The sequence below is a fragment of the Chelonoidis abingdonii genome, chromosome 2, assembly GCF_003597395.2.
Source record: "Chelonoidis abingdonii isolate Lonesome George chromosome 2, CheloAbing_2.0, whole genome shotgun sequence".
Classification (NCBI taxonomy): Eukaryota; Metazoa; Chordata; order Testudines; family Testudinidae; genus Chelonoidis; species Chelonoidis abingdonii.
Window position 1 is genome coordinate 181,831,319 of NC_133770.1, and position 25,214 is coordinate 181,856,532.

At 39.3% G+C, this 25,214-nt stretch overlaps 1 protein-coding gene across 1 annotated transcript in view; it reads right to left on the reverse strand.

The window, feature by feature from the left end:
* The window catches only part of LOC116816208 (uncharacterized), a gene marked incomplete at its 5' end in the record, with an annotated part of 265,924 nt that overhangs the window by 17,195 nt on the left and 223,515 nt on the right, over positions 1-25,214 (reverse strand). Inside the window, 2 exons of the mRNA XM_075062012.1 lie at positions 12,563-12,710; positions 23,777-23,983. Coding sequence (XP_074918113.1) covers positions 12,563-12,710; positions 23,777-23,983 — 355 coding nt within the window. The remainder of the gene's footprint in view (positions 1-12,562; positions 12,711-23,776; positions 23,984-25,214) is intronic.

Below are 25,214 nucleotides of genomic sequence, written 5' to 3' on the forward strand. Positions count from 1 at the left end.
TGATAAATGGCTCCTTGTCTAGTTGGCAGCCAGTATGAAGCAGAGTGGCCCAAGGGTCGGTCCTGGGGTTGGTTTTGTTCAATATCTTCATTAATGATCTGGAGGATGGCGTGGACTGCACTCTCAGCAAGTTTGCAGATGACACTAAACTGGGAGGAGTACATATGCTGGAAGGTAGGGATAGGATACAGAGGGACCTAGACAAATTAGAGGACCTGATGAGGTTCAACAAGGATAAGTGCAGAGTCCTGCACTTAGGATGAAAGAATTCCATGCAATGCTACAGACTAGGGACCGAATGGCTAGGCAGCAGTTCTGGAGAAAAGGACTTAGGGGTTACAGTGGACGAGAAGCTGGATATGAGTCAACAGTGTGCCCTTGTTGCCAAGAAGGCTAACGGCATTTTGGGCTGTATAAGTAGGGGCATTGCCAGCAGGTCGAGGGACGTGATCATTCCCCTCTGTTCAACATTGGTGCTGCTTCATCTGGAGTACTGTGTCCGGTTTTTGGCCTGTATACTAGTACCTCCTTGCTCGCTGTACAGATTAGCCAGAGACCTCTTATTTTGCAACCCAGTGTCCTTTCATTTCCCTGTGTTCATTCCCACCACTATCTATATACAACTCTATGTACAAGTCAATTGCAGTTAGGTAGCCAGCCGGGGGACAGCTAGTGCCTGTTGCTAGCTAGGATCAGCAGTTCCTTACTCCTCCTGTTTCTTCCCTCCCTCCGTCACTTCCTTCCTGCCAGCTTTATAGGCTTTCCTCTCAGCAGGCTCACAGTTGATTGCTCTTAGGCTCCTTTAATGAGCCACACCCTGCCAGCTCCAATCAGTTCCCCTGTATGGGAGCTCGCTAGCAGGTTCTGAGCTAACAAGGGCTGGTTCAGTGTCTCTTAGGCCAGCACCCTCTTACAGGGCCCCACACAACAAGAAGGATGTGTAAAAATTGGAAAGAGTCCAATGGAGCTGGAGCACATGACTTACGAGGAGAGGCTGAGGGAACTGGGATTGTTTAGTCTGCAGAAGAGAAGAATGAGGGGGGATTTGATAGCTGCTTTCAACTATGGGAAAGGGGGTTCCAAAGAGGATGGATCTAGACTGTTCTCAGTGGTACCAGATGACAGAACAAGGAGTAATGGTCTCAAGTTGCAGTGGGGGAGGTTTCGGTTGGATATTAGGAAAAACTTTTTCACTAGGAGGGTGGTGAAGCACTGGAATGGGTTACCTAGGGAGGTGGTGGAATCTCCTTCCTTAGAAGTTTTTACAGTCAGGCTTGACAAAGCTCTGGCTGGGATGATTTAGTTGGGGATTGGTCCTGCTTTGAGCAGGGGGTTGGACTAGATGACCTCCTGAGGTGCCTTCCAACCCTGATATTCTATGATTCTGCTGTATAGGAGAGAATGGGCAGCTGGAGAAGGAGTGCTTAAAGGGCTTCCTAGACTTTGTGTCAGCTCCATGTAGACAAGCATAGAGGAGCTACTGAGGAAAGTAAGGGGCATGGCCACTGGGCTGCTTGCTCATGCAGATCCAGGGTTTACAGAAATATTCAGAGAAGATGTACTTGGGAGTTTCGATCCCTATTTCTGCCCAGGGCTAGAACAAAGGCTGTGAAGGGCTTCAGAGCTGCCACTTACCTACATGTGCATCAGGCTTGAGTTCTATCCCCAATCACAGTCCTTGTGTGGTTCCCCATCCAAAGCACAGTTACTTGGGCATCAGGTTGGATGCCGGTAAAATTTCATCCTCAGAACAGACAAAAGGAATCATGTGGAAATAACAGCAGCAAAATCTCTTCAGCAGAAGAGTTTAAAATATAAAATGAACGGAGGTGTTTTTTTTTAACTTTATATATTCTTACTTGTCTTGCTCTCACATATATGAGCTGAAGTGAATTAAAGGATGAAGGGGTGAATGTTACAAATACAAAAGGCGTACAACAAAGGAACTTAGAATTTCAAATGGGACGAGTCACGTGCTTAAAGTTAGGCACATGTTTAACTACCTCCCTGAACGGAGGCCTAGAGGGGTGGGAAATACGGACTGTTACAGCCTGGACTGAGTCCCCTTGGTACAAAGTCACCAGTCTGCTGTATTGGAGTCAACCACTGGATCCCTCGTGGCCCCAAGACAACTGGGTCTGCACTGTGTCCAGACACTGCTTCTAGTTTTGGCCTCCTAGGCACATTCCTGGGGTACAGACTCCTTGTTTGGAACCCCACCTTGGGATGCTGAATTCCACAATAAAACTGCCCTATGCCTTGAAACAAGAGCTGAACCTCCCAAGCCTCCACAGTCAGTTTTGCACCCCCATCTCCAGAGCTCCGCCCCCATGGGCACTCCACTTTATAGTTAACTCTTCAGGGACATGTGGAAGGTAAAGTAAAGAAAACAGGATTTGCAAAGGAATCTCTTAAACACAAACACACTTTGCTGTTAGCACAAGAGCACTGAAGGTCTAGGCAAAAAACCAAACAAACCTGAATGCAATTCCATTTTAGACTGATTTCACCCATCCATTTGAATCCAAGGTATATCCTTGCTCAGGCTAGGTGGAGACTTCCTCATCTCCCCTGCAGCAAGTCCTTCTTGGTGCTAGCAGTGGTTGGCCTCTTGCACACAGAAGCCCCCAACTTAAAAAATACAGTCCCGACCATGAGTCCCCACATAAAACCTCATGATCTAGTTATGCTGAGTTCACATTCAAAACACTTGTTGTTCCCTGGTGGGTGGGCCAGTAGATAAGAGTCATTATCAGGACAATAGTCCTTGGTAGTCATCTTGATAACACAATAGAGTGCTAATGCAGGAAGAGTCAGATGAGAAACTCCCACCCCTTAGGGCTTTATTATACATCACAATAAAGTTATGCATATGCTAATCTAAACTGGCTCTCACTGTAAGGCACAAAGTATGATCAGACACAAAATGGAAGCCATAAAACGAAGTGGATCACATAAACGGGTACAGGCCTACCCAAATCCATCACATGGGCAAGAGAAAAGAATGAGATTAAGCCATTAAAATTGCCACGTAGTGCTTGGGAGGTAGAGTGGGATGGGTTATAATAAAAACCAGATTATGGAAATTTGTAAAGTACAAATTCTGAAACATTGTTTCCTCAGGAAACTAAATTAGACAAGAGCTTGCAGTGAGATAGAGTAGCCAAAAAAAAAAAAAAAAAAGGCAATAGAAAGAACAATGCAATGTGAGAATAGTAGCAAATGACTTCACACACAGCCCCTCCCCAGCAACCTTACAATCTTGAGGAGGGATTTGGAGGAAGAGTGGACATATAGGCAGCAAAAACTGGCATGGAACATTGGGACTGAATGGTTCTAGCTGCCCAAAAAGGTTTCATTTCAAAGAGGCTGATTTTCTAGCTTGAGTGAAACAATGATATATTAATTTTAATGAGAAAACTAAACTGTACTTTCTAATAGATTTAACAAATGGATTAAATGCTAAAATTACAACTAAACAAGCTTTCCATTAACTCTGGCACATTAGTCTAACTTCTTTAAATGCCTTTCCACCTGTTTGAGAAGATTTATGCCTTGGTCCTGTGAAGTGCTGGGGAACGGAGAGACCTCAGAACCTCAAAGAATTACTCAGAATCTTACATTAGATATTTGTATTTCGGATTCTTGGAGAGGAAAATTAACTGTAGAAGCATATCCCTTCCTTTAGATGGGAGGCATCTCCTTAGGTCTGTATACTGGGAGTCTTTACAATGACTAAGGGGAACATGACAATAGAGTACAAGTATTTGATGTGCGTGAAAACCGAGGAAGTTTTTTAGAGTGGGACAAGGAGGCTTAATTAAAAGTAAGGGGTTGAAATTATGCAAAGGAAAATTTAGACTGACTGCATGGGAACTCCAGACTATTACATATATTAGAGTATGAAATAGTCTCCAAAGGGAAGTGATGGATTTTCCTTCTAAAGATTCTCTTCAGCTAAAGGAAAAGGGAAGAGGGATTGTGTTAAAAAAAGCCTTATTTAATATTTTACATTTAAAAAGCTTTAATGGTTTTCCCTGTTTTCCTATATCTTTAAAAAAATAAATTAGAAAGGGTTTTTAATGGTGTGTTTGCCACGGTACTAAACAGCGTGAGTTCTCTGTATGCTAAACCCCCAATCTTGTTCAAAACTGTTTAATATCGGATAGCGACCAGGTCACAGTAACAGCTTTGACACTTGGGCCCATTGCATTTAAATTAATACAACAGGGCTTTATTCAGACAATGTGTAATTTAGAAATCACTTTTTATGTATTCTTAAGAGATTATACAATTTTGCATTCGTCTAGGCAGATATTTTAAATATATGCAATAGTGAAAGCAACACAAATAAGGAATGTCAACAATTTCATTAACAAGTAGCACAATGCGTACACATACCTCCCATGCAATCTTTTAATCCTAGTATGTCTAGTTAAGTCAGCCTCATGTCATTACTTTATATTAGTGTATGTGACCGAATTGGCATAGCCAGACGATGCCTCAGAACAATTACCTCAGCCAGAAAAATTGAAAAAAGGGAATATTATATTTTGAAAATTGAGTTAAACAACATTTTCCCTCCAATGCTTTTTTTTTTTTAAATAGGGAAAAGTGTATCTTGATGCCTAAAACAAACAAACAAAAAGTAAATGGTTACATTTTGAGCATCAGAAGGTTTTTAGGACACATATCTTGTAAAACAATAAAAACAAATATCAGCATTACTATATAAATATTTCCCTGACAGCAAGAAAGACAACATAAAAAAAGAACTACTGTAGTCTGCAGTAAGTGACAGGAACACTGTTTTACTGCAGTGTTTGAGCCATTATTATGGAATACTATAGCTTTTCTCCCACAAGGAAAGATTTTGAAGCAAGCAAAAAGGTGCTCAACATGATCTTTCAAGTCTAAGGCCCGATCACAGCACTGTCTACTTACTGTTGATACACCTCCTAGTGGCTACGTGTGGGGAATAGTTCTGGCCATTTTGACACTCCCTTCTGTCTCTCCTTCACACTGATGCCTTCTCCTGCCACAGGAGTTGCCGTGCTTCCTCTTTGTGAGATGTTCCCTCTTCATGGCTGGGCTCTTCAGAGAGGTCACTGTAGTTTTCCCCTTCTGGGGTATCAAAGTAGCTCCATACAAACTGTTTCAGACAATCTTCTAATTCACTACCCAGCCAGTGCCACTTCACAGTGGCTGGTAGAGGAACCCAGGCCCACCCTCTACTCCAGGTTCCAGCTCAGAAACATTAAAATCAGCATCCAACAGTCTCACAGTCCCAAATTTTGCTACCCTTTCCCTGAATCTTTTCCTCCTCCACCTGTACTAGGCTTCTGCTCTATCATCCTTCTGGGTGAACACTTCCTTCAGGGTGAGAATCCCAGGACTCTCCCTCTAGATCTCCTCCTTTTCCTCTCTAAGCTCAGCAAATACCTGGAGACTTCCATACTTCAACCACCTTTCTACTGCACACTTCCTGGCTTTATACTAGCCCCAGCTGCTCCTGCTCAGCTGGGCTCCATCCTTAGTCAGAGCTTGCTTATCAAGTCTAATTCTCCCTCTGGTGTGGCCCAATCAGGTTACTTAACCCTTCTTGGGCCACTTTAACACTTTCCAGGCTACTGTGGGGTGAACACCCTATCACAGGCCCCAGTATTATACTGAGCTCCAGGTGGGAGATGTGATGGTTCTCATGGCCCCTTGTTATGCTCCTGTCTCTACCATGGCAGAGACTTGCTTTTGCTTAACCGGGTGTTAGCTCCCTGATACCACCAGCCTGTGATCCACCCAAGTGCTCTCCTCTGGGCTATGCCAGTCCTTCCTTTGCCTTGGAGGTTAACAATACATGCATCCCAGCCCCCGAGCCCCTGTGACATATTCCTCTTTACTATCCATTCCCCTGTTCACTGAGCAGTCACAGAAATACCAGGTCTAATGTCCCCAAAGGGAACAGTGCACACACCAGCTTGTCTGAATCTACTCAGGATCACCAACTAGTTTAATATCACAGAACTGAGATATATTTATAGTGACTACAACAGCAAGTTTATTATCAAAGATTCAAGAGACAGTGAGTAAGGAGAATGGAAACAAAAGGGTTACATTTAAAACAAAAGGAGAATACACTTTCTAAAGTTTAAACTTAACTATTAGCTCAACCTCCTGTCTAATTATGTTCATCTCACTCAAAACATTTTGCAGTCAACCAAGGCTGGTTGTGTCCTGTTTTCATGAATGTAAATGCACTATCCGTCTACTTCCTAAGTGCAGGAAGATGGGGTGACTTCTTGGTTCCCCTAGTATAGGCCAGAAAACCTTTGAAGTGTATTGCAAGACAAGGACCTCTTCCTCTGCTGTGTTTCTCTATAGCTCAGTATAGTCAACTTCAAGAGATCAAAAATCATGAGTTGGACACCCAAAAATCATGATTTTCTTTTAAAAAAAAGATGATATTGTGTTTTTTAGGTCAGTCTCTTGAGTTTTGAACTCCCTCTGCCCAGCCCCAGGGAATGTGCATGTGATAGTTGGTGTTGCCCGCTCTCCTACATGTACTGGATAAGGTGATTTTGGCCTCTGCTGCAGAAACTTTCACTCCCACATCTGCCCATCTCCTGACCAGTAATTAATCCTGTCTTCCAGTCCCCCATCAGTTCTGTCCCCACCCAATCCCCCTCAATTCAGCTCCCACTCGGTTCAGTCCCCCAGCCACCATCATCACTACCCATCAGTTCAACCCCCCTACCTATCGACCCCCAACTCCCTCAGTTCCCCCTCCCACCACTCACCCCATCTGCTCAGAACCTACCGTCAATCAGCCCTCACCCTCCAGGTCATAGTTCAGCACTCTCAGCCTCACCTCTGCTTCTCTTAGGGTTCATCATCCTCCCCAGGCCTGAGGGAGCTGCAGGGGAGACCCGGCTGCCTGGGGATGACTGACAGCAGGAGCCTAGCTGCCTGGGGCTGACAGTGATTTCTAAATACAATTATTAAGCCTGACTCATGATCTTTGGGTAGAACTCTCAAATATCAAGATTTCTTTTTTCAGCCACAGCTGGGAAAAAAAAATATAATCCTGGTAGTTGAGAGTTCTATCATGAGATCATGAGTCAGGCTTAATTCTAGTTAGAAATTGCACCTCTAACAATTAATTGGTGAGAATTGGTATGTCTGATACCTGTTAGTCCTTTTCTGAAATTCTGACAATCTTCTAATCTTCAGTTTAGAAGGATGATGGAAGACCCATTGTGAATGAGAAAACACTTAATTTACATTTCAATAGAGAGGTAAGTAAACATTATTTATCTAACAGGAAAGTTCTTCTTCCACCTCAGGTTTGAAAGAAAATCTAAGAACATATTTTCAGTATACATACACAACACCTTACCTCGTATCTGAAGATACATTTCACAACAATGACAATGACCAATGTGATGCAGGCTTTCATTTAAGTCCTCTGGTGAACAAGCATGTACATAGCAGAATTAGAATAATTATGTAACACAATTGCCAGTTGACATTGAGGGGTGCTTGGGTCACAGGAAGACCTTCATTGTGCAGAGCCCTATTTTGACAATCAATAGGTTTTGCATGAGTGGAAGGGTCTCCTCTTTGGGCAACGCGTATGATTTGATTGGGACTCTCATGATATTTAGAGTTTCTCTGAAACCCTGAGATCCTGGACTCAGCTGATTACATGAAAATCTCAATTTTCACTTTTTAGCTCTCTTGGTTATGGAGGAAGGCTTGAAACCATGACCCCCTAAATGCTGACAGGAACCACAAGACAAATAAAAGAACCCACATTTACTATTTCCCCAAATCTCATAATTTTAAAGCCAATCATTATTTTTTTAGACACAACCTGTGATATTTTAATGCTTGGGTGTGGCAACACTGGGTCCTTCTGGTGTGGAGTCAATTGTAGGATCAGGGCCTGAGTCATTCCCTCTGTAAATTATTCCCAACTGTTCTGAATCATGGAGTTTCCACTATACTTGTTCTACTAGGATCAGGTTGGCAACTGCTGTGGCCCTCCAAATCTACTGATTTATAGAGATTTGTGAAGTCCCCACACTTCATCCTATCTTCTAGCCCCTCCTGATGCTCTGCCAGCACATCTCTTGTAAGAGCCATTTCTCCTTGGACTCCCCAGTGGCCATTGTCCAACAAATCTCAGTGGTAAAGAGAGTGGCATTGCAGTTAGGCATAAAGGGAACATATGGGACCCAGATCCTCAGCTCATGTAAAATATCATATCTCCATTGACTTTAACTGACATAACAATTTATACATGTTGAGACCGGGACCCTAGTCTTTAAACTGTACTGGATAATGCTACCTTAGTACAAAAAAGAGAGATGGTGGGGTATAGAAAAAAAAGCCCATCAATTTGTTCAGTGTGGGAGTAGATTTATAGGTAAAGAGGACCGAACTGAAAAGTTTTTTTAAAAAGGCACATTCATTTGAAAAAAAGAGAAAAACCTGAAGAAGACACAGAAGATGATGCAAGGATTCCAGCCTCCATTATTTGGGAATTTTGTTGGTGTATGTGTGTCATGTGGGGGCTTTGCGTGTGTGTGTGTGTGTGTGTGTGTGTGGAGTGTACAGAACTGAAATAAGATATTTTAAAAAAATAATTATCATTGTCATTTTTATTATTTTAGCAAATGCTTTCAGCTACTTCTCTAAGAATTAACAGTTGATTTATTTAATAAAACTGAGGACTGAGCATCTCTGAAAATACTGCTTCCAGTGGAATACTCCCATGCTGTGATTGGTGAAGTGCTAAGTAATTTGCTTTTAATGCTAGCACATATCACTTAGAACTATATTTAACTGAATGATGAAAATCACTCATTTTTCATCCACTTGCTTAACTGGCTCTCAGTGTAATATATCTACTGTAGTGTGAGCCTAGCCCCAGATACATTTTAATTGTCTACACTCTAAACTACAAGCATTTTAATTTTTAATTCAAACTTATGTCTTTATCCTTTAATAGAACAGAACTACAGATGGGGGAGTATATTTTAGATAATAAGAGCAAAATCGGTACCTAGGGAAACTATATCACTAAAGGGATTCCTTATTTACACTTTTCAGTAATGACTACATATATAAAGCTACAAAGGAGAAAATTGTGTAAAGAAACACCATATAGGCAGGCAATTACTGTCTATCATTAAGTGATGCGGATGATGCTGCTGATAAGGGCAAAGGACATGTCTATGTATAGCAACTGAAATCAATGTGATCACACAGAATTAAAATTAAAGCAAGATCTGATGCAAAATTTGCAGTCAAATAAAAAGTATTTTCAACAGAATTTAAAAAAAACCCTCAACTTTTAAGAATTTTTAATGTTTCAGAATTGTAAAGCACAGGTTGCACTAAAATCAAGGGAATTGCATCAGCATAAAACTGAGGTAATACAGCAGTGAATCAGATCCTGCATTTTTAAATTAAGAATTCAGAACCAGACCCTCAGCTGATATAAAATCGATATAGCTCCATGGGAGTTTCTGAAGCTTTGCTAATTTACACTAATTGAGGATCTGACCCTCTATCTTCATACATTCCTGCTATGAGATAAAAGCAATATTTCCACTGTACTTAAATTGAAGTTGCAGAGGGTCACAGTCTGGCACATAAAAACTCCTGCTGTGTTGATGTACCTGTATAAACCATGAACTGATATTGGTACATTAAAGCACAAGAAGTGCTGCTCAGCTCAAGTTTAAGAATTCCATTGAAAAATCCGAGGACAGACAAAATTTCCTTCAACTTTCTCTAAAGAAACAGCACCCACACAAATCAATTCCTACTTCAGAACTCTGAACCGTAAATTAAAGTGCCTTAGATTAAGTGAACCAGAGATTAAGTGAAAATTAAAGATGCAATTTCATTTCTATGGTCACTGAAAGAAGCCATCAAAGTGGTATTTAACACTATACAATCCAAAACAAATTACATCACCATTTATAAATGTACAGGAGATTTATTTTTGTTCTTTGATCTTCTACTGGACTTTTAAAAAATCCAATTAGTAAAGAAAAGAAAGAAAACCTACATGATATTTTGCAACCCCGGAAGACAATTTGTCTGTGGTACTGACATTTACATCAATGGGTTTCCATCTAATGTAATTTAATAATTTTCAGATATTTGAGAACTGAAGCTCTATGTATCAAAATTAATCAATAGGTGTAAGACGTAAAGAAAAGTCCAACAGAAGGTCAATGCATCTGAAGTAGTTTTACTGCACCAATATACACACAGCAACGTCAAGAAATCCTATCTGTAAAAGAAGAGTAAAGCTCCCATTGAGAAATAAACACATGCATCAAAGAAATTAAAATATGAAAAGTGTTCTACGTGAATGGTTCAAAATACTGATCCAAAATCTTTCCTTCACTATAGGCACATTGTACCTCTTCAGGGCACAAAGGGACTGTAAAGTAGCATTGATCAGGAGACAGGGCAAAGGAGTGGGACTCAGAAGACCTGGATTCTATCTCCACCTCTGTCACGGAGCTGCTTTGTGACCTGGAGCAAGTCACTTCACTTCTCTGTGCATCTCTATCCTTGGTTGTCTAATTGTATTGTAATCTTTTGGCGGCATGGACACTCTTCCTATGTAAAAGCAACAAAGAGTCCTGTGTACATGCATCTAACGAAGTGGGTATTCATCCACGAAAGCTCATGCTCCAATACGTCTGTTAGTCTATAAGGTGCCAGAGGACTCTGCTGCTTTTACAGATCCAGACTAACATGGCTAGCCCTCTGATACTCTTCCTATGTGTTTGTACCGTGCTTGCCACAATGCGCACCTTATTAAGTTGGAGCTTCTAGGGGTATTACAATACAAATAAAATAAAATAATAATAAAGCCTACAGCTGGTAACTCCACCCCGGGGTAGCAGAGATGCTGTGGTTCCCAGTGCAGTGGGCATGAGGAAGAGAATGGCCCCTTTAGGGCTTCATGGACTGTAAAGCTGCTTGGAGACTGGCCAACACACTAAAGGTGATTAAGGTGGAATGAAGCCACTTTGAATCTTACATCTTAGAACAATGATATTACAGTGTTTTGAACAATTACTGTTAAATATGGTAGTATTTTATTCATGAAGGTTGAAAGGCAAATCTATAAACCTCTCCCCACCTTTACAATGAAAGCCCATGCAAATAAAGCCTCTGAAGTCTAAAGTCCCTGTAGGAATGGCTTCGTATTTTGGGAGAAAGTCAAATGCAATATTTATATCTGCAGTGTATAGATGTGACTTGATGCACCATATGACTCATGGGAACTTCCATTGAAGTTAATTGGAGTTCTGTGCACAGAGCCTTGCTGTACAAAACAGCTATAGTTCCATGCACATGGAGAGGTGAATAACAGAAGTAGATGTCTTATTGGATGAGGATGCAGATTATGGAGATACTCTGGATACAAAAAGTGCTGTGAACTAAATATTCTTCCTGATGACTTAGCTCTTGCAGGAGACAAAATGAGTTCCTAAAATTAAAAATAGACATATACTGTAATCAGACGATTGACACTATACCAACTACCACGTTTTCTTTTCTCATCAACAAGAAACCTGTTTGAACAACTGGCTATAAATCAATTTCCATTATTTTCATTAAAAATTCCCTGTATATCTTTTGGTTGTTCATCTGAACTGAAATGTTGAACCATTTAAGGTTCAACTATCGGTAATCTGGATATGATACAGGTAACAACACATGGAACTTCTATCCAAACATGGGCACTAGCAGTGCATCAAAATCTCTGTATATGTGGAGTACCACTGAAATCTATAGGACCTTAGCAGAAGTGTAGAGTGCTTGTGGATTCTGATGCAGGACTGAAACTTTGTATATGGGAATAAAAATAAACAAATAAATAGTTCTTGTTAATTACAAGGTTTAAGTGACACATTATGATAATTCTGTACAGTTTAATACTTTGATATCACTTTGTCATGGGCTGCTACTACTACAGTTATTACTGGAGAGACATATACAGACACCAATCCAGGGAAAGACACATGCATTTAACTTTACACATTGTGAGTAGTTCAATGTCCGTCAGTGCATAAAGTTAAATGCAACATCAATCCTTGTATATATATGCATGTGTGTGTACACACACACACACACACACTATGTTTACCTAATTAGAAATCAAGCAGCTGATTTATGTCCGCAGCACATTTAAAATGTTGACTTTTGTTCAAAATCTATTTCTCTCGATTGCATTACAGCTGTACCAAATTCCAATGTGGAAAGTGTTATGATCTTTGGTGTTCATCATTGAAAGAATGACAGCTGTTCTCTCTTCATGATGTACACTTGTGACAGACTAAAGATGCCATACTGAGGTGAACAACAACTGGAAACACCATTACTCAAACATAGTCAAAAATGATTGGGGCCTATTCTTTCCAGGAGAAAGTGTGCTTTGAAATAATCTGTTCTCTTTTATAGCGCATGCTGCTTTATATGTAAATGCTGGCATTTTTTTAAAGTAAGTTGGAGTAACTGAAAATAATACCTTTCCACCTTGCTGTATTCTTTTTTCTTTCTCTCCGCTTGATAACTGAAGAGGTTCCCAGCATGTTGTCCATTTCGCTTACATGTTCCTGAATGGTTGTGCTCACTTCGTCATATAAAAGACTTACCCCGCTAATATTATCAAATGCCTGAAAAACAGAATGTATAAAACCCAGACACATTACTGTGGCCCTGTTCAGTGAAATATTAAGTTAGAAGCAACAAACGTGAGTTTGCTTTCATTTCTTTTCCTCTTTGCCTTCTTTAAATATTATATCTTGAAAATCTCTTTGTGTGTGAAATTTTGTACTGTCATACTAATAACCCAGCTCAGCAGCAGCTTACAGTTTGGGTTTCATGGTTCAGTTCCACGCTGAGACTTCATACAATTTTTATAATAGTACTGCCAAAACATTATAGAGTAAGAGTTATTGTAAATATATTCATTAATACAGATCACAGTGGCGGGATTAGCAATTTAAACACATGTGAAATGTGAATTCACCTAATTTGGCTCAGAACCTAAAATGCGCAAATAAAACAATAGAATAGAAATTATTATTATTGTTACTTTTAATAATTTCATCTCATGTTATTCTTGATACATGGAGATAATGTAACTGAATACAGAATTGTCCCTTAAATGAAGAAAAACAGGGCCACTTGGGGGAGTTGATAGACTATTATGAGATTGGTAATAGGATATAGCACTTCCAGGTCACTGATTCAAATCTAACCCAACTCAGCAGCAGCTACCAAATTATAGGTCAGAGTCTCAACTTGTGTAATTTATATAGCTCTTCACACAGTGGTGCCCAGGCCCTGATTTTGTTTGCTTTTTGTGAGCATTGAAAAGAAAGAAGTTTTGCTCACTTCAGTGTTAGCAGAAAGCAAATTTCAGACTCATACTTCAGGCAGAAACAGTTTATGAAACTGTGAGGTTATCCAAACCTAGAACAGTTCCTGCAAGATGCAGTTTCATCCCTCAAAAGCTGTGATTCAAAATGAATAAAAATGTTTGCAAATATTTTGTCCCATTATTTACCAAGTCTAGATAGCCACTTCATACACTAAATACACTCCAGTAGGAACACACCCATATTAGCACTGATTGTTGACTGAGGAGCACTCAGGTGTCCCAATATAGAGAACATAGGCACCGACTGTGGGTGCACTAGTCCTGGAGCACCCCTGGAAAAAAATTAGCAGATGCTTAGCACCCATCAGCAGCCACCCCCTCCGCCCATGTCTCCCATCTGCCTGCAGCCCCACCAATCAACTCTTCTCTCTCCCTTTGTCCCTCCCTCCCAGCACCACATGATTAGCTGATCTGTGGCATGCAGGAGGCACTGGTGGGAGGGGGAAGGAGTGGGGACAGGGCACACTTGGGAGAGGAGGCAGAACTGGGAGGGAAGAGGCAGAGCAGGGTGGAGCAGAAGCTGAAAGAGGCAGGGTGGGGGCTTGGGAGATTTAATAAATTTGTAAACTGTTGTGATCAATGCATGGACAATTCAAATGGAAAAATTGGCAAAATTTATCAAATACATTGTTTAAACAAATAATACCTAGCTCTTATATAACAGTGATCATCTATAGATCTAAAAGAGCTTCACCAAGCAGGTAAGAATTATTATCCCCATTTTACAGATGTGGACACCAAGACTAATCCAAGATCATATAGGCGTTCAGAGTCAAAGCTGCAACTAGAACACAGGTTGCCTCAGTTATACCCCAGTGCTCTATCTTCTACTACATCCGGTCTAGTGGTGGAATAAGTAAGCTTCTCTGGTAATAAGTCAACATTTTTTAAATGCACTTCACAAATCTTAGTGTCTTACCAGGGTTATGAGTTGCTGCAGTCAATCAAACAACGTTTGTTTAGGAAGGGAAGTAAATAAAATGCTGAAAGTAGGTTTCCTCCCATTCTTATCTGTCTTAGGTACTTACAAAGCTCTGATTATCTGGTCAGCTTACAATCTTTAATGAATTGATGCTTGCAACACCTGTGAGATACAGCAGTACTATTATCCCCATTTCATTTAAAGATGCAAAGTGCAATATAAGAGCTAGGTATTATTATTATTAATTTCCAATGAGAGACAGGCACAGAAAGACTAAAGCCCAGATCCTCAAAAGTAAGTTCTTAACTTCCATTGATTTAGGAGTCTAAATACCTTTTAAGATCTGGGCCCAAGCAACTTGCTCAAGATCAGACAAGACATCTGAAGAGGGAAAAAAGAATTGACTTCAGGTCTCCAGAGTCTCCGGTTAGCACCCTAATTACTAGACTATCTTTCCTTTCCTAGATAATTGTCCATTGGCAGTTGCCACCAATAGGGTTACCAATGGCGCCTACTATTTATATATTGTATATTACCCTAATGGACGGGCTGGATTTGGATAGTTCTATTCTATGTTCCACAGGGAATGAAGAAACTTCAGGGCTAATACATTTGGGATGCAATGTGATGACATTGCTTTGCATCAATATTGTCTCAGAAAAAACTTCAAGAAGGCAAAAGCCTTATCCCTGCACTTGTTCAAATGCTAGGGCCCGTGTTGGTATTATTGTGAGCCAACAGGAGGGTCACAGAGTCATTTTACTAGTAAATAGAAACTGAAATACATACAATAGCAAAATTTCCCCCGTTTGAAACTTTAAGAAAAAAATGGAAACAACATTTATGAGTATATACAGGCCCTGTTCCTAATTCTCTGTAGTGCAGAATACATCGATGAGGTTTTTATTTCCATGTATACATGCAAATGAGTGGAAATAGGAACTATCTGGAATTCACTGCAAAAGCCTTTTTGTCAGTAGGAAGGTGGATAATGGGGGAATCCCATGCTCACTCCAGTCTGATTAATAAGGTATTACTAAGCTTGCATAGCTCAGTTATCAACAAGCTTGTCCAAGGTAAGGAAAACTGCTTTATCACGCTTTAGATGTCACATATTTACAAACTCAAAATTGCTGCTTGTATTCATAGTTCAAATTTTGGATTTGATCAGATGTTGTGTAAAGTTGTGATATTAAATTAATTAAAGCCCAAGTTGTTGTTTCTGGAAGTGATTTAATGGCAGTAATCCTATAATTAATCAACCATGCACTAAAGTTCACTTTATGGTTACTACAGTGTAATTATAAAGTGAGCAAAAATATAATTGATGAATTTTGTCAATTTGCATAGCTGCAAGGTACTTTTTCAAAGGTTATTTTTTTATTATTATTTAGGTAAAATAAGCTAATGCAGTTTTGGCACTTATCCTTTGACTTCACAGATTTTACTGCTGATTCAAGTAAAATATGTGATAAATGAATAAAGATTATAAACATTTAAGAGTTCAAAATACATTTGACAGCAATAAGCTACACTGTGCTTACATTGTAAAGTCAGTCACAAAACACTCAATTCAGAACAAATCTGTATATTTTAAAATGTGTTAGAAGAGGGAGGGAAGTTGAGAAAAAAATGGTTCAGTACAGTTAGCAGTGCATTTTTAAAATGTGTCTTTATCATCAGTACTAATGTTTGTACTAAAGTAGAGCAGTGCACATATCACCACATTTTCCCCATGAGTTTTTGCTCACATTACATGAATTCACTTCGGTAGAGGTTGCATCCATGTTGTATTTCCTTTCCATTAACACTCACTTGAGAAGAGTTTTAACTCCCCAACTCTTCATGGAAAACAAATTTAAATTCACATGCTCAAATACTCATAGATCTATGTGTCTCTCTCTTTCCTCTAAGCCTGCAGTAAAGAAGCCAATATATTTTAAAAACGGGGGTCCATTTACATTGTTAGGATACAATGCTGTTGTGCACATATTCTTCTGATTTGTTAGTTACCTTAGAGCACTCACATGATGACAGGAGCCCACAGTGGACTTATCTCATCAGCTTTCTGCTTATTCTGTTGCACCACAGATTTGAATGCCAAACAAGCAGGGAGTGCTGCCTCCACCTAGCCATTTTCTATTCCCAGTGGCCCTGTGGATTCCTCTCAACAGAGAGTCTACCTGGGCTTAGAGAAGTTTTGGTAGTGGAAGAGGTAGAGCAGGAGAATAGCCATGTTTTTCAGCCCTGCCCCCTGCAGGCCAAATGGATTTCGATGTAGACATCCATATGGCAGTTGATAGTTTATCAATATGTTGTTCTGACTCAAAGATACAACTCAGTTTTAAAAGAAGATTCATCCTAAGTAATCAAAAACATAAAATGAGCAACTCTTTTGACAAATGAACACAAGAATTTAAAAGTTAATGCTATTTATAAAGCTTATCGGATGAAGAAGGGATAATGGAAGACAATGAAATTACTTGAAAAAAAACTTTCATTTTATCGAATTCCTTGTAAGTAGAATCCCTTCATGTGGCCAGCATCATATCATTCTTTATTCTGATACCTATTCTGAACTGAAGGATTTTTAATCATTATCACCAAAAATAGTTCTAATTTGAATATGAACAAATATTGTCATGGAATGATTAGGATACAGTAGAGTCTGATCATTCACACTTGAATCCAATGGAAAAATTCCCATTTCCTCTGCTGGAGTTAATTGGCACAGTTCCACTGAAGCCAACGGACCTGCATCTATTTACATCAGAAGATAATTTGGCCCAATACCACTCTCCAACCCATGAGTTTCATCATGGCCCTTAATTTATCAGTTTAGGTTTAGGTAGCTTACTAGACACATCTTCCTTTGCTCTATCTGCCCAGTTTTTAGGGCCCTGAAGTCATGTGACTGTGAATCCATTAGCCCAGGGGTCAGCAAACTCTGGTACGCGGCTCACCAGGGTAAGCATCCTGGCGGGCCAGACCAGTTTGTTTATCTGACGCATCGGCAGGTTCAGCCGATTGCAGCTCCCACTGACCGCAGTTTGCCATCCCAGGCCAATGGGGGTGGCGGGAAGCCACAGCCAGCACATTCCTTGCCCGCTCCTGCTTACACTGGTGAGCTGCGTGCCAGAGGTTGCTGACCCCTGCATTAGCCTGTACCCTCAGCCCCTATTTGGGGTGGCATACAGGCTCCCCATTACTTCCATGGCTGCTGCTTCCAGCCCCCTAAAGAAGGTGAAATTTGGCACTTTTGTCAAGCAGATAGGATGATCAGATAGCAAGTGTGAGAAATTTGGACAGGGCAGAGGAAGAGTGGGAGGTAATAGTTGCCTATATATGACAGAGCCCCAAATATTGGGATAGCCCCAATAATATTGAGCCATCTGGTCACCCTATGGCAAATTTATCCCTTAATATAGCTGGAGAGACACAATCTACCCTCGGTTACGTGCATACATCCTCAATGGAAATAACAGCATTGATTATGTGCCACGAGCGGTGTGGAGGGGGGAATTGGCCCACAGTATTCACAGTAACATTTCATTTATAAAAAGGTTATGTTGCATTAAGAATAAAACATGAGGTAAAAACATGAGGTAATCTGTTTATTTGCCCAGGGAGTATATTTAAGCAACCAATGTGTAGATTATTCTAGGATTGTTTTTTTATGTCATTATCAGATCCAAGTACTGTATACACAAGCATACGATCCAACACTTTGTAAAAGTATAGTTTGCTCAAACAATTGTAAAATATTCAGTATTCTTAAGATTAAATATCTGAATATTGCTTCTGAAGGAACAGCTGTCAGCTTAAATCTAAAGTCTAGTTTGTTTACTGGCTGTATTTTATATCTGTTAGAAAATGACACCAAATGGCAATAAAATTGTTGTAAGTATTCTACTGGGGAATATAAATGCCCTTTGGTTACAATGTACATATCTTTATACATCATTCCAGTATATTTTCCCTAGAATTATGTTAAATATGTAAAAAGCCTTTTCTCATAAAGGTAAAAATGCTAGATGTTTCCAAGCTGTAATTTAGCATTAGTGTCAAGATTGCTTCAGAAAATAAGCTACAGTTACTGTTTCATTCTTTTTAAGTGTCACTCAACATACTATATCTGATCTCGTATTCAAAATAAACTTACATGATTTTATTCACTTTTGCAGAAGTGCAAGAGAGTTTAAACATAATTCATAGCATATGGATGGATGTAAATATCTTACACTAAGTAATTGGTTAGTTACCTACACTGTCTTATCCTATTACCACTAGGTATATTTCAAGTAATTAGGGAAAATATATCTTTTATCCAGTATGTTTAAATTGGATGAATCCTTGACATTTGTTTAGGTCTATTTGATAGATAAAATCATACTATGAAAAGTTTCTCTACAGTGTTGAGGTTTACTAGGCCTATAATAAGAAACTGATTTTTTGGCTGAGTTAATGTGACTTATCTTTGCCCTTTTAATAAGAAATCAACTCCAGTCACCAGAAGAAATCAAGATAAAAATCACTGAGATGGTGTTATCACAGTGTAGACTACAAACACTTATCTCCAGCATTAATTTTTTTTGTGCATGGATTTCAAATACATTTTTAATGCTAAAACTCAATAATTTCCCATACATTACAATAACATAAGATTAATGAATGAGGAAAGGCATGAAAAATGATTTTTGGAAGGTCATTCCATGGGTAACCAGCATCTTAATTGAGCCCTATAAAAGGGAAATACATGATAAGTAAAAAGGAAAATGGGTTTTATTGCAAGTGAATCCTCTGAGTTTTACAATGCTTGTGATAAAAGAATTGTATTTACAAGTTTAACCTCTATAATTTTCATGCCGCACATTCGAAAAAAAGTGTTTTTATTTAACATTTGTAAAGCAATTTATTCATGTCACCTTGTACTTAATGTGACTTTTAAATCTTTTTTTTTCCCCCTCATGCTTATGAAGGTTATGAAACTATTTTTCATACCAGACATCAAATTTCTGGTCATACTAGTAAAGTTTGTATTTTAATGGGAATAACATATCTAGAATAATATAAGTGCTCTAAACAAAGTATTGCCTATATAGACATTTATTCTGAATTGATGTAAACTCTGATTCAGCAAAGCACTTAAGCACATGCTTTACTTTAATGAGGCTTTTCAATTTTCACTTTAAGTCAATGGGGTTAGGTCCCTGCTTAAAGTGAAGAACACATTTAAGTGATTGCTGAATTGGGGTTATGGGGCCAATGCTGCTCCCACTGAAGTGCATTGGAGCAGGGTACGACTGATAATATAATAAAATCACAAGTGGCTAAGAACTTCCTAATAGGTTTATGCAAAACCACCTTATGTAAGCCAAATTATTTATTCAAATACACAGACATAACTTCAGTTGAAAGCAATGGGGGCTGAGGATGTGTATTTGAGGGCAGAACTTTGCTCAGCAAATTAAATACATTTTGCGTGACTGTGCTCACATCAGTATATTTGATAACAAATATTAACGAAGACTAGGTGCTAGTGCTCTCATTAAATTCATACAAAATAAAACTACATGAGCATTTTTATTTTGTCATATTCAGAACTACTTGTTATGACACAAAAGGCATGCAGAATTTCTAAAATATCAGTGAACAAATACATATCATATTTATCACCTCTTCACACTTCCACCTATGGAGCTCCAAGCTGGTTTTGATTTGCTTAGTTCTCACATGGATCTGTTACTCTGTTCTTTTCTTTGTTCAGCCATGGGCTAATAAATATATTGCATTATACACTCCCCCTGAAATATTGCGAGAGACATGATATTCAGGATCGGGCCTTCATTTAAAGAAGCTTAGTGGGACATGTTTTGATTGTGAAGCATGATGTTTGTGTGTTTGAAGACAGCAGGGAGGTTGTGACTGTTTAGGGCAGGGTTCGGCAACCTTTCAGAAGTGTTGTGCCAAGTCTTCATTTATTCACTCTAATTTAAGGTTTTGCGTGCCAATAATACATTTTAACGTTTTTAGAAGGTCTCTTTCTATAATTCTATAATATATAACTAAACTGTTGTATATAATGTAAATAAGGATTTTAAAATGTTTAAGAAGTTTCATTTAAAATTAAATTAATATGCAGAGCCCCCCAGACCAGTGGCCAGGACCCGGGCAGCGTGAAAATCAGCTCATGTGCCGCCTTCAGCACACGTGCCATAGGTTGCCTATCCCTGGTTTAGGGAACTGTGTAAAATTCTGTTAAAAAAATTAATGCAAGGGAAGGAACTATTGCCAATAAAGTCATGAAGCAATCTATAGCAATAGAATAGCTAAGACAGTTCAGCAGCCAATGATGGTATATGGAAAAACTGCATCCACACTACCATTAGAGTACAAACTCCATATTCCCTGATGGCACTGGACTTCTATGCAATGACGCCTGGTCCTTGCATTCCTCTCCCAACTCTGGAGCAAAAGCGATTGCCATATCAGTGCCAATGGAGGCAAGGAGAAAAGGAATGTGAGTGGAACTCTGGCAATATGCACCCTCCAGTTCACGCCAGCCAGCGGAGCCAAATTAAGGCATAGCTACTACAGGCCTGTACCTAGGGCCCCAGCTCTTTGAATCTCAGTATTCATTTAAAAAAAATAGCAATATCCTAGCCCACACAGTTGTGAAGAAAAGCTTGACAAAGTAATCTGAGTGTAACCAGAGCAGACAGAGCTGTGGACAGCTTGGAACAATTGTGTGAAGTACATGTACCTCAGCTGAGTATTCACTCTGAGACCCAATGCTCTGGGGGCCTAGGCAAATGTCACTCCTGCAGGGGATTAGAGTTACAGCAAGAGGGGAAGAGTGAAACAGGCCTGGCCCACCCACGTAAACAGATAAACCCCAGCTGCAGGGGTAAGTACTAGGGAGTTTCCTACTGCCACCCTGGCCTTTCTTAAGGAGAAGGCGGTCCCTACTGATCACAATGAGAGAAAAAACCTGTTACCACTCTTGAGAGAGAGAAGGGACCCCAAGTCTGTACATAAGCCTCTCTGGACGAAAAAGACCCCTCCCACTTCCTGCCACTGCCACTGTATGAGGCTCCAGATGGCCTTACTCCATCCCTGAGAATCAGCCCCACTTGGAGAGTAGAATATGCAGCATCCTTTTAAAAAATGAAGCAGTAGATGTGCTTCCCCCTGAATTCCTGGAGCATTATACGTGCTTCAAACCTAACGCTCCTCTTATGGAAAAACCTTGTGGAATTTAATAGGGATGAATCCAGTGGGATTCTATAGAAATTATACTCTGAAAAGCTATGCCACGTAATAGAAAACAGAGCCTTTCTAAAAGGATTTTGACACAACTACAAAAGGTGGGGGAAGCTCTTTGAGTGCCTCCTGAGCACCTGTAGAAGGGCTTGTCATTATTCGACTTATAGTTTTAAAAGTTCACTTAACCCCAGAGCATTCGGAGGATTCCTAACTTGGGGACTGAAGAAGGCAGCCCTGGCCTTCAAAGTGTAAAGAGGATTGTCAGTGTCCTTTATCAGGAAACTCTGAGGTCTGGAGATAAATAATGACTTTTGTACAGCTTAAGTCCTATTTAAGTCCTTTTTTTTACAAATAATTCATATCAGATCCTTGGATAACAAAAGTATGTTTAGCGCCCTTAAATTGGGGATGTGGCTTTACTGATCACATAGGTCCTTGCCACATTGATTTTAGGAATGGACTCTATACCATTGCATGGAAAGAAAAAAATTGCATTGTATATAAAATCATGTACTCTCATTCCTCTCTTCGTAATGTAAAAACATTAGTGAACTGGGAATACTGCACTAAGTTAGGGTTGTTCATTGTGTCTGAAAGCCCTTAAACTCCATATCCTAATTGAAGTTCAGTGAAAACTCATAGGTGAAAGGCTGAAAGACTTCAACTAGAAGAATCAATTCTAGACATAGTTATTGCTGGTATCAAAAGCAAAAGTAAAAATGGCACTGGAAGAGGACTAAATCACTGATGCCAAAAAGAGTAGTGGAAAAATGCATCCAAGTAAAACTCCAACCAAAGTTTTGTACAAAGATCCTCTGCTTTCTGGAAGACTTATGCATGGATCTAGATTTCTTTGTTTTAGTCATTGTGTAGACCACATGTTTCCTCTTGTTTTCTTTGGCTGGCTGTAAATTTCTAGAGACCAGGAAGCATGTGTTCCTAGGGCACGGGAATATGTTTAGATTCCTTGAAGGCAACTGTTCATTTCTTTACATTTTAATTTTATTTTAAACACCAAATAGGGCAAAGACATTCCAAATGAAATATTTGAATTGCAGAAAACAGCCTTCAGACAGTAATCAAAAGGAGCAGAATCAATGATTTTTCCAGTTGAGAGAGAGAGATCTGAATCATAACCCTGGAACTGAGCAACTCTAAACTTTGTAGTTTGGATTCATCTGTCATCTTTATATCGTAAACAGATCATGATAATGACAATTTCACTTGTCAAATGGGTAGTGAAGACAGTGTTCTTTCACTCCTTAATTTGGATTGTGCATTCCAAGGTTTTGTTGTTGTTGTTTTAAAGATGCTTTGCCTGTCTGTTCTAGGGGATAGTCTGTCTATCTAGGTCTACTGACATATAACCGAAAGCAATGAGGAAATACAACACCACGTGATGGCTCAAAAGAGAAAGCCATAGAATTACAATGTAACTGAACAAATGCAAGATATGAAATGAGTCACAGCTTGGAATTTTTCTTCAATTAGAGAAGTGTTGGGTTTTTATCATATGAGTTACTTGTAATATGCAAAAACATGACAAACAGTGGCCCAACATAAAATTAAATCACATATTAAGAAAGCTTAGTGACTCAGATAGCCTGAATAAATAACCCCTGTGGACCTAATACAAGTACCACCACTCTTCACTAAATATCCATGTACCTACATCTGTAGAAAAACTCTGTATCAAGTATAGCACATATCTACCAATGTACAATATTGTATGAAATACCTACATTGTATATTTGTGGAGGGCAATCCTGTACCTGGTTAATGTGGTTTTTACACAGTATGCATGTAAAGTCATACCCATATAGTTTGTATATTTTGTATATAAGCTTACTTTTAAATAGTTCTATAAAACACTGATAAGTTGTTACTTTTAAAAAGTGTTTTCATTCCAAATGCACAAAATGTTTTATTTTATCCTAAATTATCAAAGAGCAAAGTCTTACTTTGGAAGATCTCTAGATATATTTGTGAGCGGTCAGGCCAGACCCATTGTCTTATTGTGATATCCTAATGATCCCACGACACTGACTTATTTATGAAGTGTGTTTGTATGTGTAAACACCACATGTAAAAGATTTACTTGGACTTACCTCAACAATAGCTCCATCAGGTAGTCTGAGGAAGTGTCTATACAGATCTTGGAAGCCACTGAGGTGAACCGTGTATATAGACACATGAACAGTGATCTCGCCTGAGTGAGCTTCACATTCGGAGATTTCATCCTGATGCTGTAGGTCACAGCTGGGGACACCAGACTTGGTAGTATTGTCCTTCCAGATGTAATCATACACTGCCACCTAGTGAGACAGAAAGCCCCCCCATCCCCCCCAAAAATATATGTTTAATTAACTTGTGGCAAGAGCTTAAAACTGATTTTAAAAGATTTTACAATAAATCTGCAATGTCTCTGCCACATGTAGTGCCTGAACACTTTTCTACTACATATATTTTATGACACAGATCTAAATAGAGAAGATAGACAAATCCCTAGCGTGCATTCCATAAAGTTAATTCTGCACAGATGAAGCTGTAACTGACTCCCGTATTAACCAAAAGTAGAGAGATCAAGTAGGGTAGGTTAAACAATAAAATGGAAATGCTGATTAAAAAATTATATATTTGGGGCGAGTTTGTGACTGAGTATTTGCAGTTCTCTCTTTTTTCAGAAACCATTATCCTTTTGCCCACTAACACTTTTCAGTCTGTGATCTCTGTATAGTATTAATGTAAGCTTGCGCTGCTAAATGAATTGTAGATGAGGCAGAGTAACTAAGGTGTATCTTAGTGTGTTGTATAGAGCAAGTTTCTTGACATAGTTACAGATTTTCTTGTTGTTTCTATAAACATATTTGCTTGTGTTGACTCCGTGCTTTCTGATTTCAGTCAGAATTCCTATTTAACTATTTTCATGTTATTTCTGATTACAGGCTGTACAAAACTCCAGAATGCAGCTGGAAAACAACATATTGTTTCAGAGTTTCTTACCCTTAACTAGAATTGATGATGAGCAGCATTATTTTTGTAGTACCATTGAAATGGGATCTTTTTAACCCTCCACTACTGTCAAGAATTTTAAGTGACTAGGCTTTCCCATGAGATTCCTAGGATGGTATGTCTTAGGCTTTGTCTTCACTGCAAAGGGTTTGCTGGTTTAGAGTACTAGAATAGTACAGCTATATCAGCAAACCCTTCTACTGGAGGCACAGCTTGTACAATCAAAAAGTACTTTTGTCCGTATGGCTTATATCATTTCCTGGCACAAAACATCAGTACTACAGTGCTGGCATAGTGAGGTGATTATTTTTATTTATTTAGTTGTTGTCATTCTGATGTCAACTGTTCTATACAAGGAAAAGCCATTTTAAAATGACAGTAAAATGCACAAAGGGTCTGAATTTCACCACTCTCTGGGGTTAAAAGGCTTTTCATTCAGGACAGCTTGTTAGGAACTAGCAGCAACTGTCCTTGATCAAGACAAACCCTGCATTTTCGCAAACCAAAGACACAGACTTTAAGTCCAGAAGGCTA